General features: G+C 36.9%; 2 protein-coding genes and 1 non-coding gene across 3 annotated transcripts; 2 read left to right on the top strand and 1 right to left on the bottom strand.

Annotated features, from left to right (window-relative positions):
• Positions 1 to 1,594: 1,594 nt before the first annotated feature.
• On the bottom strand, positions 1,595 to 9,633 carry LOC137726854 (protein CHROMATIN REMODELING 25). Its single transcript, XM_068465810.1, has 21 exons — positions 9,402 to 9,633; positions 8,555 to 8,938; positions 8,301 to 8,387; positions 7,906 to 8,146; positions 7,715 to 7,840; positions 7,515 to 7,571; positions 7,352 to 7,438; positions 6,917 to 7,012; positions 6,667 to 6,717; positions 6,043 to 6,117; positions 5,839 to 5,925; positions 4,986 to 5,077; positions 4,753 to 4,885; positions 3,491 to 3,610; positions 3,253 to 3,366; positions 3,049 to 3,132; positions 2,849 to 2,926; positions 2,709 to 2,767; positions 2,402 to 2,591; positions 2,215 to 2,313; positions 1,595 to 2,093 (listed from the first exon to the last, which is right to left on the bottom strand). Exons 1-21 carry the CDS (start codon positions 9,623 to 9,625, stop codon positions 1,728 to 1,730), a joined length of 2,850 nt encoding a protein of 949 aa, XP_068321911.1. The 5' UTR covers positions 9,626 to 9,633; the 3' UTR covers positions 1,595 to 1,727.
• Positions 9,634 to 10,275: 642 nt separating this feature from the next.
• TRNAR-ACG (transfer RNA arginine (anticodon ACG)) lies at positions 10,276 to 10,348 on the top strand. Its single transcript has one exon. It is a non-coding gene; the product is annotated as a tRNA-Arg (tRNA).
• A 1,391-nt stretch (positions 10,349 to 11,739) lies between these two features.
• LOC137723617 (protein PLANT CADMIUM RESISTANCE 2-like) lies at positions 11,740 to 13,775 on the top strand. The gene is made up of 4 exons (XM_068462819.1): positions 11,740 to 11,980; positions 12,090 to 12,161; positions 12,259 to 12,471; positions 13,384 to 13,775. Exons 1-4 carry the CDS (start codon positions 11,740 to 11,742, stop codon positions 13,458 to 13,460), a joined length of 603 nt encoding a protein of 200 aa, XP_068318920.1. The 3' UTR covers positions 13,461 to 13,775.
• The last annotated feature ends 1,952 nt before the right edge of the window (positions 13,776 to 15,727 follow it).

Here is a 15,727-nt window from a genome sequence, read left to right as displayed (position 1 = left end):
ACAATTTCTTAGGCGCCCCTTCCACTAGGCATGTCAACCATGGCTCTCTCCAAGCTTCCCTTCCACAAAGTGCACGCTTTGTTGATAATCTTCCACCGATCATAAACACCACCAACTTCCCTTCGACCGGCGTTGGAGTTTTCATGGAACTTATCAACGATTTTACCCCACAAAACCTTTCTATTTTGATTGGTGCCGATGGCACCATCTTTGCTAACAGAAATCCATGCCAAACATAAAGCAATATCTTCGTCAAAGGTCCAATTACGACCTCTAACATGCTCTTTTGCCATCTCAAAAATTTTAGAAATGAGAAGAAATGGTAGAAAGAAAAATTGGAAGAATTGTAGGAGAAAAGTGAGTTTTGTGTGGATGTTTGAACAAATACATAGGTATTTATAGAGTTTTTGGTTGAATTTTAAGTTAAATAATTTTTTTTTAAATTATTTTAGCCGTTGGATTTAAATTTGGACTGTTAGATCTTTTTTTTTACCGTTAAATTTGATTATATTCGATCTAAGCCGTTGGATTCAATAAATATATAAATATAAAACTTTAAAAAAAAAAAATTTGAACCTGGACCGTTGGATTAACCAACGGCCCATTTAAATGGAGCCGTTGGATGAAGAAAAGTAGCTGTTGGGCTACAGTAAAACTGACAGCAGAGGGGGACAACCCACGTGGGTGGGCCTTCAGCTGCACTGCTTGTGGCGCGTGAGGGAGATTGGGTTTTGGGGTATGGGCTTCACAGCCCACTTTTCACTCTCATCCGTGAGTCCCACCTCAATTTGTGGGCTAAATTTGTGACCGGTATTTGCCTTCATTTTAAGTTTTAGGTTTTAGGTTTGGTTTAGGTTTTGGGTTGGAGTGGATTTTGGGGGAAAAAAAGGAAAAATTTAGGTTATAAGCCACCATTGGAGATGGTCTCAGAGGTATGCTCTATTAGTCTACCTAGCACAGTGCATCCCTGCCAGCAAACAACGTATTGGCAACTTCTCCTGTAAATACCCCAAGTTAGCTAGAAAAATCAGTATTGGCAACTTCGCCTTACACCCATTTTCATCATTTTCTTCCATGTTTTTACACATCCTCAATAAGTTGCTTCTTTTAATAGTGCGTTTGAATGAGGAATTTTCAAGTACCAAGGAACTTAGGCTAAATTAGTTATAAATAAAAGATCTTAAATTCAAATATCGTAAATAATGAGTTTGATATCAATTTATTCTCATGAATTACAAATCTCTTTCAATGCTCTGCATGTATTGTAGTTCGTTCCTTACTGATGTTGTCTAAACCTCTGCTCCCAGGTTTAAACCCTCTCCCTTTTTCTTATTGTAGATTTATGTAGAATAGTGTTTAGACTAAAAAAAACCCTACATGCTTAAATTTTAGGTTTGAACTTTTGAATTTTAAGCTACTTGTTCAAAGCCAACCGAAAGGGAGCCGATCGACCGGTTTCGACCTCTGCATGAAAGACCAGACGTTAAGGTCTAGATAAGGAAAAAGCACTAATCTTGCCTAATCTTTCTTCATTTAACAAAAAAAAAATGTAAATAGAAATTGAAAGTAGAAAGCTATAATTTGGTAAGGGACTAATTATACACAAGGCAATGCCAATATCTGTGACGATTTCCTTTCTGGGAAACACGAGACTTGAATCCTGTATACATTAGTAAAGTAATGAAAATCAATGCCACTAATCACCTTATAAAGGCCAAAAACAAAACTCACACAAAATCGTCGTCGTGTTCCACAGAATCAGGAGACGATCTTTTCTGGGGCAATCGATTGTTAAGAGACAGTTTAGGCGTTAATGCAACATGCACTGGACCCTTCAAAGAAGTTTTTACTGATTTCACGGTGGACTTTTCTGAGGGCTTGAAAGGGGCAGATGTGTTTCTGATAGAATTTTCACCCGAAGACACAGATTCGAGCGGTTTTCTTTGCCAGGACAATGGCACGGATTTCTGGTTCAGGTTTTGTTTTAATCTGGGACAGTTCTCTTTTCCTTCTTGTTCCTGAATCTTTGGGCTTACTTTTGATTCAATTGGTACAAGCTTCCCATCCACTTGGTTTGTAAACACAAATGTGACCTGAAAATAATTATGTATCATTACTTCCGCTAATGGATAGCAGTGTGTGAAATTTTGTTCTCTGAAATATCGAAAAGTGAAGACAACAAAAACAATTTAACGAAGAACAAAGTATTCATACCTCATCTCCAGCTGAAGCTTGGAGAATAGAATCAGGTACTGAAGTTGGGGAGAAATGGTGCCCCCAATTACTTAGATCTTCTTCTAGAGGTGTCCCTACCTGAAAAGAAAATGTCTCTACAGAGTTACAAAATCATAAGTTAAAAGCTACGAGCATCTATGACATCTCATAAATTGATGTGGCCAACCTGCTTCTCCGAGCTCTTTAATTGATGGAAGCATCCAGCACGTTCTGCAAATCCACCTATATCAGATATTACTTGCCCAGACTGACCATTTTGATTGGTTGATTCGTTTGCTTCTCCCTCGGCTGTGGTCTGAGGTGTATCATTGGTATTTTGGCAACGGATGCAGTTCATCTTCTCATGCACGTCAGACCTACACACATGATTAATAAAACCCATCAACAGGAAAATGGAATTTTCAGGGCACGAAAATGATACATAGAAGATATACAAATGATAATACAATGGTCAAGGACACAATAGGCGTTACCTCACATTCTCATGAAATGTGAATAGATCGCGCAGGTCTTCTGTTGAAAGAAGGTTTCCCTGGAACAAAAGAACTGTTGTATAGTATGCACTTAAAGGAGAACACCAATCATGAAGATAGAAAGATGTACAATTTCAAACCTGTGCCTTCGGGTTATCTGTTTGTTCGTGCTGAATAACCTTTTGAAGCCCTTCTTTTGACATCTGGCGCTGGTACACCTGCAGAATACAAGGTTGGTTTATTAGCATGAAATTGATAGAACTGATTGCATAAATCATACAGATGCAGAAGGAAACAATTAAAAGTAATTATGATAACTCGATTTCTGCCAAATCTAAACCTTTTCTTCAATTGTTCCAGTACTCAAAAATCTGTAAATGTATACTCTCTTCTTTTGCCCATCCCTCCAAACTCTTGCAGCAGCCTATTTATGGAATAAGAAAGAAAGAAAAAAAGCTAAAACGATAAGAATATTATACGAAGAATGTGCATATTTTATGATCTCTTTTCAGCTGTGCACAAAGCACTTGACCTACGCACTTACTTGTTTATCGTTGGCAGGATTCCAGTCAGGATCAAACAAAACCAGCCGATTTCCACCTATTAAATTAAGACCACAACCACCAGCCTTGCTGCTTAAGAGAAATACAAATTCATCCTGCAAGAAGTTGAGTGTTTATTTGTTTAACGAAATATGTATGCCCAAACAGAGCATAGAGAAGCATAAAGAAACTACAAGAGTGTATATTGCATGTATAATTACAAATGTTATAGCTATATACCTTTGAGGGGTCATTGAAATGGTTTACTAATTTCTGTCTTTTACTGATAGATGTGGTTCCGTCAAGCCTCAAATATGGGTATCTTCTTTCTCGACACAATTGCGCAAAAAGGTCCAGTGTCTGGTACATGACAATTGAACTAAATTACAACAAGGTAGGCTGCAAAAACCTAGTTTTTTACACAGGGAAATTGTGGCAATTAATGCTAGAGTGAAATCAGATATTATGTCTTTTTCCTACATAAGAAATTGAAGAATATTATTTTACAAACCATGGACGAATGCACTGCAAGCAATCAACTGAAGGTACTTTATAACCTATAGGATCTGACTAATAATATAACTAACAAGTAACAACAAATGACAATTAGGAGTAAGAGTGACTTGAGAATCATCTCCCTCAATTGACATGAAGAATGGAATGTCTTTAACGCATGACATCCATTTCCCACCTCCTCTCTTCAATTCCCTAAAATAATCCAATACTCCTTTCAGGCCAAATTACCCAGAATATTGCCAATACAACACAATTACACAATTTCATAAACATTTGACCTTTTTTCCCCCACCAAAAGCACAGACATTCTCATGAAATAAACATGCACTCGAAAAATAAATCACCCATTCAAGTTTGCCCCATGAAATACCTTATGCCAGAATCTCAAAGCAACATGACAATGAAGGAAGAGATTATGAATACTTATAAGCCTCTTTGTCTTTGCATATGATACACCAATGCAGTGATAAGGTAGCATTACACCTCTCTTTTTCTTAATAACATCAGATGCATTTTCCTCTTCCATGGTCAATAATCCAAGCAATTACTCATACCTAAATACCTCAGTTTCCAAAATAAGCACATATGGTTTGGAAAGGGTAAACATGAGTCATCAACTCGAATCAATGGACTAAATAAAAAATTCACAGAAAATGCAAAGGATTCCGTTTTCAAAGGTCGTATATCTAATAGCGACAGATGTAACAAAACATTTTCAGTCAAAAAAGATAGAAATGAAAACTCTGCCAACTTCAAGATCATTCAAAATTAAGATACTAGGAAGTAAATCCCAAAAGAAATAATAAAAATAAAAACTTGTCCCTGATTAGCTATAATGTAATTTTATTACAGCAAAGGAATCCTGACTGGTGCCAAGAATGATTTCTTTGTGAAAACCATGTGCTGCCTCCACACAAGAAAGGACAAGCATCCAGTAACAAATATACACATACATACATACATTGTAATCTAGGATCAATGTTTACCTGCGTATAGTTTGAGACAAGGACAATACGGTCATCAGTCTTCTTACGTAAATGGGCCAGTAACCGAGCTAAAACATGCATTTTTCCGGACAGTTCAACCCAAGCACCATCCCCGCCAGTCCATGATCCAGATCTAAGAACATAAGAAATCAATGGTATTAGACTATAAGTGTTGACTGTTGGAATATTATTAGATATGAAAAATAAGAATAAAGTACAACAGGAATGCATACCTTCCAGAGAACATATCTGGAGGGAAAAAGCGAATACAGTCCTCAAAACCTGAAGTTCCCGGACTTCCACTTCTTATAGTATCATAGATGAGCTACAATGAACAAATTTCATGAGGATGAAAGCAACTCAAAGTCGAATAACTAACATGGGAAGGCCCCCGAGGTAATAAAAAAAGATGCATCAGGATGATAATGTAATAGAAAATTTGAAACCATAAAATATAAAACCCATGAAGGCCTATGTCTTCTGAATTCTGATATCGCATAGCGCATGCATATTTTTTTCAAAAAGAAACAAATTTTAGTGCAGAAAACAATAAAAATACACGAGTGGACAAGATGGCCACAACTTGGACGGAAACAGTAAAAGAAAAATCATAGAAATAATATTTTAAGGCACTACAACATAAACAGACCATACAATTAAAATTATAACAGCTTTCCAGTCCAGTCAAATTATAGACTAAGATAAAGCCATTCGGTAGAGACTGAAGCCCATAAAGATGACGAGACTCGAATGGAGTTTTTCCCATAAAATATCTGTCCCACCACCGGCAACATCTTCAAAAATCATCTCGTTTCTTTGCAGCCAAACTGTCCCAAAAAGGCCAATACTATGCATCCCCATAAAACTTTGGCCTTCTTCCTCCTCCCTGGTATTGGGAGATGTGGTTTCTTCTTATAAGAGATAGCAAAAGATTTCTTTAGAAGTAAAAATAAGGGCTATTAAAAAAATGTTACCATGTATCCTCAGAATGGGTCCAAAAATAATATTGACAGAAAAACATCTCGATGAAATTATGTGTTTGCATGCATATGTGTCAGTGTAAGTGTGTTTACATATATGCCATACCTTTGGATGATTGCATAGCTTCTTAAGAGCTGTAATATAAGCCAAAATCTTTGATTGCTTCGTGTCTTCAGAAATTGCTCGTTTAACCTGTGTTTGAGAAAAACAGAGTAAAAAACATATCCTGTCAGACAGTCTTTTCGCTAACTCCAAAAGTTCTGCATCTTTCAGGAACTGCTTGATGGCTCGATAAGAATGAGAACTCACATTTTTGGAATGTATGAAATGGTTGTATATGTCTATTTGGAGAGGAGTCAACTTGCAACAAACAACTTCAATTATCTGCAAGGGGAAAACAAGACATTGAAATGCAGAATTACTTTTGCTACTTCTGTAACAAAAATAGCCATTTTTTCATGTAATCCTGTCTGAGGCAAGACATTTGAATTTTGACTGCCTATATTAGAGCAAGCTGCAACCGAAAACAAGAGAACCATCCACTGCAGTAGAATTCTCTGAAGTTCCATAATGTAATGAAAGTAGTAATAGATAGCCTAAGTAACTTTCTAGACATCCAAATGTAAATCCAGAAATACTCGGTCCTTCCAAAAGTACCTTTAAGTCACGCTAACAAAAGATTTTTCTATTCAGCTTTTAAGTCAACTAGACTTGACTTTCCAAAATGTGTGCAGATTCATCTACCCTACCCGACCATATAGGTTCCAAAACTCAGATGAAGAGTAGAAAGTTAAGTTTGTACACGAAACTTCAAGTAAGGGGCAATTAATTATGCTTATATATATATATATATATATATATATATATATATATATTATCTTTTTAATGAAAGTATACACGTATATTTAACTTCGTCTAACATTAGTGGCATACCTTTGGTGGGAGGTGGTTTGATAGTAGTGCATTAGTCCGCCGCAAAATAAACTGAAAAAGTTTGTTAATCATTACTCATTAATCATGAAAAAAGATTATTTACGTCAAAATAGAAGAGAAATGCTGATTTAAAATATTAGTTAGCCTTTCACAACTCCAACGGTCAGTGAAAGCTGTTGATACAACTTTATAAAACAAAGCCTGGATAAGGGTTATGTCTATAGCTATCGTGTCAACAAGGAAATCTAACCTGATTTACTGTTCCACTTAGTTCAGCTGATCGTTCAACACTTAGCTTCCTCTCTTTTTCAGAGGCATTAGGTTCTCTTCCACAAATAATGGGTGCCTTCACAAAACATATATGTAACAGTTCATAAAATTCATATACAGTAAAATTCAAGGCAACAGCGAGAAAAGAAGAAATTCATTCATAAAATATTATATTTTGGTATATTTCAAGTATAAGAATGAGATAATCCTCATAAGAATTATGTCACTGAAATGATATTACCAGAAAGAGGCCCAACTTAATGGTTTCTGAGCTTGGCATATTTAGTTATTTACAAAGGGAGAAGCAGAAAAGAAAAAGGAAAAAGAGAAACTATAAGGCAGCCAATAAACATGGTGATGTAGATTCATTCTAAGGGTCAGTGGTCAGACATGAAATGTAAAGCCATCAGCTCACCTCATAGTAGCGGCGAAAATATGCAGCATCACCTAAGATTCCCGGATTAGTAAAATTGACCATGGCAAAGAACTCTTCTAGGTCATTCTGCAATGGTGCAGACGAAAAGAGAAATTAGACAACAGTTTGGAATTGTAAGACAGCATGCACAATTGCACCCTACCTGCATTGGAGTTCCCGACAACAGAATACGCCGCTTGCATGAAAGAGCAGCCAAAGCCTGATAGAATGTTCAGGAATAGTTTTGGGGGGGGGGGGGGGGGGGGGGGGGGGGGGGGGGGGGGGGGCGCGGGGTGGTTGGGGTGTTATGTATAGAGGTAAAAAAAATAATCATAATGGAAAACAGAATTGTATACGTCATACCCGATTCGTCATTGTCTGATCATTCTTCAGGCGGTGAGCCTCATCACATATGAGAAGGTCACAGGACTCGCTTTGGCTAAATTTTGCAGAATGCATCCGAAATGTCTCATATGAAACAATCAGTACCTGATTTGTAGTGACTGTAAGTTCATTGTTCAAAGATAAATGTCAGACCAGTTATGCAATTCTACCTGTACATGGCGGTGAGGACTTGTGAACCGATCAATTCCAGAAACAACATCATCTCTGGTACTTTCACAAAGGGCAATAAGATTAACTCTTTCTCCAACCCACTTCTTTATCTCAGCCTCCCAGTTGCTCACAAGACTGGTAGGGGTGACTATAATGGCCTTTTTAACCATTGGTTTCCCATCAAACCCTTGACATAGAAGAGTATATAGTAATGTGATAGACTGCAATGTCTTTCCCAAACTGCAAAAGTACCAAAATTAAGAACAAACCTGAATACATGATCCCCTATAGATAATAATGTAAAAGAAAATCTGCTGATATAATTGCACAGAATTCAGAGAGAGAGAGAGAGAGAGAGAGAGAGAGAGAGAGAAGGATGAAGATAGAGAATTACCCCATATCATCTGCCAGAATGCATCCATATATATTTGATGCACTATTTAACCCTGAAACACATTCAAACATAAACTGAACGCCTTCTCTGCATTAAAACTTCATCTCATCAATTTTACGCAACAGCAGCCAATGAAAATATTAAAGCATATTAGAAACTTTTCTCAAATTCGATGGATGCATAGCAAATGGTGAGCATTGCTATTAAAAATTTACCAAAACGAAGTAAATCAGTTTTAATAACGAGAGAAAAACCTTTGATGTGGTCGAAGGAAACGAACAAGCACTGGGTCCACTACTATCTGCACCATATTAGAAGCCGCAATTTCGAATTCTTCAGATTGCCACAAGACCAAAGGATCAATTCCGGTAGGTAGTGTCACACTCTTTTCCACTGGATCTTTCTCACCCTCATTTTCTATACTCAAATTCATATTAATATGTGGAATGAATGCTGCAGTTGATGAGCCCCAGGGAACAAATCGTCTACGTGCACAGAGACGACGCGCGAGCTGGTCAGTTCCATCCTCATAGCCAATAGAGCATGGAGGTTTAAAGGGTTTCCTACAAACTGCTGCTCCTTCCGTCACTGAGAGAACTCGAGGAAGCAGTGGCTGCCTTTTCACGACAAGGTTACCTCTGATGGAGAATCATTTTACCCCAAATTTCAGTTCAAATACAAAACTTGGGATTAGAAAACACTTATACCAACAATTCAACCTAAAGGGTTTCCAGTTCCTATATATGATTGCACAATGAAACTTCATAAATTGAATGCTCGGAGTGTTTTGAGAGCTCAGATTTCAAGAACCTTAAGTAAGAATAACAGCAACAAACAGCTTAATCAAGCAATATCATTTCTTTAATCCCCCATTATATACCCAAAAAAGGCAATATCATTTCTTAGAAAGTAAATCCATCCGAACTCAATGATTCAAACAATTGGTTTTTCTTTTATCCTCCACTATTTTCTTAGCAACCAAACAGGAACGCAAAATCCATACAAAGACAAACCCTAGGTGACGCTTCAGCTGTGGAAAATTGGAATTTGAAATCCAAGTTCTTCAGCAAAAATAAAATTGAATATAGAAATCAGCGGTACCTGACGAGAGCGTCGACGTTCTTCAATTTCCGATCTTCGGCGGAGGGCCGAGGAGGGTCTATGGGTTTTCGATTATTCTCGACCACCACGAAGTCGTTTTGGCGGTCTTCTTCTTCTTCTTGGTCTAGCTCTTCTTGGTCAGCCGAGTACTCCTCGCTGGATTCGGAGGAGGAATCGGATGAACCGGAGGCGTCGGAGATTGAGAGAACATCTTCTTCCTCCATTTGTGCGAGCGTCCGAGTGTGCGAGAGACTTCTGGGAAACGCAGAGAGAGTGATTTTATTTGAATTGATGCGTTTTGGCGGTAAAAGGTTTTGGGCGGCTAAAATGGGTAGTGAAAGAGCGGGAGGATTTTATAACTTATTGTCCAAACAAAATTGAAAATTAAGTTCCGTTAGAGCATCTTCATCCGTTAGTGGAGGACAATAGAAAATGAAGAGTAAGACTAATAAAATTATTCTTACTATCCATTTCAAGTAGTAATTGTTTTTGTGAAAGTCTACATGTTTAGAAGAAGCAGGGCAAGAGTAACGGCAAGGACGATTTTTATTTATAAACATAATTTTATACGTTTTTTAATGTTTTCTTCTTCTTATTCCTACATATCATTATCGATGTAGACTTTTGAGTATTTTCAAATGTTTAATTTGCAATTGTGTTGAACTTTGAAAGTTTTTTTAATTTTTATAATTTTTTTTAGATTTTTTAAAGTTGGATTAATCCTGGTTGTACAAAATCGAGAACTCATTGCTTGGGCCAGTTTTATTGGGCGAGTTTGATGTTAGGTTTGTCCTCACCATTAAATAAAATTATAGGATGACTACAGACTTGATAATAATATAATAAAAGAATCATGGACTTTGAAGCCAAAAGGGACTCCATGGCCCAATGGATAAGGCGCTGGTCTACGAAACCAGAGATTCTGGGTTCGATCCCCAGTGGAGTCGTTATATTTTTGTCTAAATACCATGTCATTGTTTCCAGAAGCTACTATGTCATTGTATTTGACAATTTGTTTTTTGAGTTTAGAAACAAATTCATCAGTAGTTAATCATCAACTGTGCATCATAATATAAGCTCCACGTTTTGCATATAATATTGTTTGACGTTGAAGGATTATTAGGATAATTGTACCTAATAATTGTTAATCCATTGTATAATGATGAGATACAACTTGCTATATAATTGTTAATCTATTGTGTAGTGATTAATTGAGGGGATTATAAGATGGTGCTCAAGTCCTTCCCTACGAGTGAAGACAACGACTTTACAATTTCCGACTAGATTCCCATTCTATATTTCATTAGTCGACGTAAAAAATGTTAACAAAATCATATAGCTACGAATATTAATTCCATGAACTAATCTATTATGATACAAATGAAGGAAGTTGATGTTCTTATCCCAAAACAATCGACAACGAAAAAAACGACTTTAATGCTTTGTATAAGTTTAAAGTTTTCTAAATTTCTGATACGAGACAATTTTTTACATTCTTTCACTGCGTGTCAAGTTAGCTAAGCAGGAAGATGAGAAAAGCCAAAACTAGTCATTTATCATACTTGTTCATAACGGACGTCAACCTATATCGGAACATCAGCTTTGAATTCAAACTAGCTTATATAATGAAATTTATGGAGTATAAACATAACGAAAGCAAGTCAACGGAAGAAAGTAGTCGAGAAGTGTCCTTTGTCTCCAAGCCACTTGTCTCCCACGAAGATTCTAAGCAACTTTATAGGCTTGGATAAATGAGAAATTTTTAATACAAGTGGCATACTACATGTTATTATATAAGTAGTGAAATTTTTTGTTTTTTATGTTATTAATATTTTAACACAAGAATCTTACCAATTTTCTAGAGACACGTGGTGTATCATGAATTCCGGACATATTAAAAAATATCTCTGAATAAAGGAGGCCTGGCCTTTAGGGTAATGATGCATTTTTCCTATTAAATACTCCCTGTCTATATACACAAGTGATTATGAGCACCTTTGCATTTGAAACTTCTCCCTCATTTCCATTTTTTTGTTTGGTAATTTTTTACAAAATTATTCTTTAAAAGGTGGTTTAGAAAGTAAACGTTTCTAATCTACGCGAAACAGTGTAGGATGATAAGGAAAGCGGAAAAAACAAAATGAAAAAAATCAAATGAGAAGGTCAGTGATCATATCTTAAATGCTTAAACCAGACCAAATATGTAGGCCTTGGACTATACGAAAGTTTCCACCAAATGATGACAATTGTTATATTTGTATAGCTGGTTGCATACTATAATATATATATATATAGTATGACTATTCTAAGTGCAATCTAAAAACTAGCCACAAAAACAATGTATTCAACTCCTACAGAACCTCATGACCATGAGAAATATGCAGCCGATCACAACCATCGCCATGCCCATGTTCCCAATCCAGTCTCAAGTGCCCCAGGACTAAATAGTTCTGCGGGTTCAGTACCCACATATGCTCCTCCCTACATATACACTGTTCAGTCTAATTCTGTTCCTGCAGTTCCTGCACGAGGGAACTGGTCCACTAGTCTTTGCCACTGTTGTGACGATCCTGAAAATTGTTAGTGAAATATATATATAAACATTACAGCTATATGTGTGTGTGTATCTGGTTTTATTTTCTTTTATTGTTTTTTCCTGATTAGTAATTTCGAATTCAATTTTTGAAGGTATGATCACTTTCTTTTGCCCTTGCATCACGTTCGGTCAGATCGCTGAGATTGTGAGCCAAGGTTCCACACGTAAGACTCAAAAATTGCTAGCTAGGTCTACTCATAAAGTTCGGATAAGATCCTTATTAAGACTCCTGTTTGATTTTTATTGGCGGTGTGTGTTCAGCTTGTGCTTCAGGAGGAGTGTGCTATTGTATCCTTCTTTCGACAACTGCAAATGCATGCTTGTACTCATGCTCCCACCGCTCGAAGATGAGAGCTCAATATGACTTGGAAGAAACACCCTGTGCGGATTGCCTAGTGCACTTCTGCTGTGCTACTTGTGCACTTTGTCAAGAGTATAGAGAGCTCAAGAATCGCGGGTTCGATATGGGAATAGGTAAATTTATTATTGTGCTAACTTGATAATTTATAAGAATCTCACATCAAATATCTGTTTTGGTGTGCTACGTATATATCCGTGGCTGTGAATACAGAGTTTGTGCCACCATCGACTAGCAGTTTTCTGCCATTGGAACATGATCCGAATTCCGAAGGCGTTCAGAGGCCATCAGTGATTGTTCAGGCCGCAGACCTGGGTTAACCAAATTGGCTACAGCAGTGTGCTTTCTCCCTTTACACCCAAGTTTCAAAACCTGCTCCCTGTAGTTTAGATTAGACTAATTAGTACATTGCTCGAATAAAAAATACATATAACACCAAATTCCAGCAGAATAATACAATGACTTGGTCAATGTGTGAGCCTTATTAAGACCTGGTTTAGTACTGAGGCGATTCTGAAAAAAGCTGCTATAAAAAAAAGTTGGGAGCTGTTTTTTTGTTTGTTAAACACTCAGCTTCAGTTTTTTTTCACAGTTTTGGATGAAAAAAAGCAAAAAACAAGAAGCTGCAAAACCTAGCTTTGAAAAACTGGCTTTTTTTCACATCTGTTTTACATAAAAGTTTACCAAACACTCTAATACTGCCTTTTTTTTTTTTCAAAAGCACTTTTACAAAAAAGTTTACCAAACGCTCTGCTGCTTTATTTCACAGCTGCTTATTCTCACAGCACAGCAGAAGCAGCTTTTTTTCAAAGCACAACAATACCAAACCAGCCCTAAACATCTTCAGTACCTCCATTGTAGCTGCCAAGCTATGTCATCATTAAAAAACAAAATCCATGCATATAATACGAACGTGTTGCATGGCTAGTTGTATAACTTGCATTCAGTTTATAATTCATTGACTGACTTTGTTTCTTGTTATACGTTTGACGGAATTGTGGGCGATCGTTGTTTTGTTGGAAATGAAGGTTGGGAAGCCAATATGGACAGACGAAGGCGCGGCGTTACTGCAGCTCCAACTGTTGTACCGGGCATGACAAGATAAAGAAAAAGAGAATTCTACGGAACCATTCCTTGCGTATCAAGGTTCTGAACATCATTGAACTGTTGTGGCCGGACATTTTGGTTATGATACGAACTTTTATGTGTGTACTGTTTGATGCTTGTTCGGAGTGTGTAACTGTGTGTTGCTGATGTAAATTTCAATAAAAAATCTGAATGGCGTTCAGGGATGATGATAAACCATGATAAGAATAAGATATTAACACTTGCTTTAGGTGTTAATTAATTATTATGCTAGATCGGTTCCTTGAAGTTGGTCTAGAATGTGGAAGCTTAGGAGTTGTAGGCCTCGGTTGAACTGTGTCGCTCTACCTCTAGTTTTCAATGTATTTATGAATCATAAATTTACAAACCTTTGTGGTTGATTTAGAAAGGTCGATGGATGTCTGGATGACTCCTCCAGAATTTACAGTGTATTGTTATGATTTTATAAAGTATGATTTTACGAATGTTGCTTATAAATTATGTGATCGATGGACTTGTTTGATGATTATCACGTACTTCGGATTATTGTCACTCACACAAGTTTCGCAGCTTATCGAATAGAATTGTTTTTCTCAATAACTTGAATGTTAAGATTACAAGAGTATTTATACAAGGCCTTGACCTCTGCACATGTGTGGACTCCACACTCTAACAAATTATAAGAAAACAGAAGGGACAAAATATCTTGACAAACTTACAGACTAAGTTTTTATCCTTTATAGCTAAATGATTCTTATTAGCCCCTAATTTGTGCAGATGCAGATGTCTGCTAAACTAAGGAACTTGAAGTGATAGTTTGTGTCTAAGAAGAAGAAATCTTGGTTTTGGCAATGACTTTGTGCAGATGTCTGCGATTTGATCTTGAGAATATACAAAATGCACTGAAATGGCTTTGGAGAGGATTTACACAAAGCCTTGACCTCTGCATACTTTTGGACTCACACTCTAACAAATTATAACTAGCAAAACAAAAGGAACAAAATATCTCAACAAACTTACAAACTAATTAAGTTTTATCCTTTACAACTAAATGATTCTTATTGTTATCTGGGTTGTTACTTTGCTCAATGCGCCATTCCTACGGCATAGGGACAATTGTGTAGGTGACAAGTGTTAGTTGATGCGAGAAGCTCTTGGGGTACCAGTAAGAGGTCAGAGACTGAGGAGTGATTAGGTTATCCTATATCTTTCCTTGTATTTTGTTGAGACCTTTATTTTTTTGGAGCTTACAGGCATGTTCCTAATGAGGGTTATGAGTTTCTGTTGTATATTTGTGGTATACTTTTATTTTTGAATTCAGTTGAGTATTTCTTTGTGTATCTTGTTTGTATTCCTTGCACCCTCATAATCGAGTGCCCTGCGTCAATCTTGGACGTCGGAATCGGGGCGTGACAATGTTCATCTATTCCTATTTATCCTTTATTTCTCCCTGCTTATCTCCTCTGTCTTTAACCACATCCAACAGGAGAAGGATACGTGAACTATACGCTCACTCTTGCAATTTTATCCTTGACGTCGTGAGCAGACCACATATTACCTCAAGTGAATGTGACATTTGATGCCTTGTGAGTAATAAGCCTTTGGGCTACCAATGTATCATCGGTGTTTCGGGCCCATGATATGTCTTGTCATCAAGGCATACCCAGTCTAATGGTGGCAAAAAGTTAACTCTTTGGAGTCTCTCCTTGGATGTCTAACGCGCCAGCGCTCATACCAACAAGGATCTTTTGGACTACTAGTTGGCAGGTTTACAGAGATTGGCTTACATCACCAAGGACTGCCTAGTATGGTCTGCAACCTTCATTCCTAGCCGCCTACTAGGGTTCAAATCTCTATAAATAACCAAGTCAATCAGAAGAAACGGTAAGCACCACTTACTACTCAAAACTCTCTCAAGTTCTCTTTTTCTCTCAAACCACTTTTTTTACTTAGGCATTGGAGGCCTTTTGGCGGACAACCTCTCTCAATTTTCAGGGTGTTCGCCAATTAATCTAACGATGTTTGTTCTCTTATATGTAAAATTTCATCAAATCAACCGTGTACGTAATTTGTATCCGCACTTACCATAATCCACCTTCTTATTTTGATTACCGTTGCATATTAATAAACACATGTCACTAAAAAGTTATCTAAAATCAAATAACTATTAAGAGTGTAATCCCATTTGCATGACTCATATGCACCCAATTAGTTGATACAAACCACTATGCACCCAACTTTATTTGATCTGGTCTTCTAAGTATTTTCATATAATAAAAGAAAACT

This window comes from Pyrus communis, chromosome 2 (genome assembly GCF_963583255.1).
Source record: "Pyrus communis chromosome 2, drPyrComm1.1, whole genome shotgun sequence".
Classification (NCBI taxonomy): Eukaryota; Viridiplantae; Streptophyta; class Magnoliopsida; order Rosales; family Rosaceae; genus Pyrus; species Pyrus communis.
This window is presented reverse-complemented; position numbering and strand designations above follow the sequence as displayed.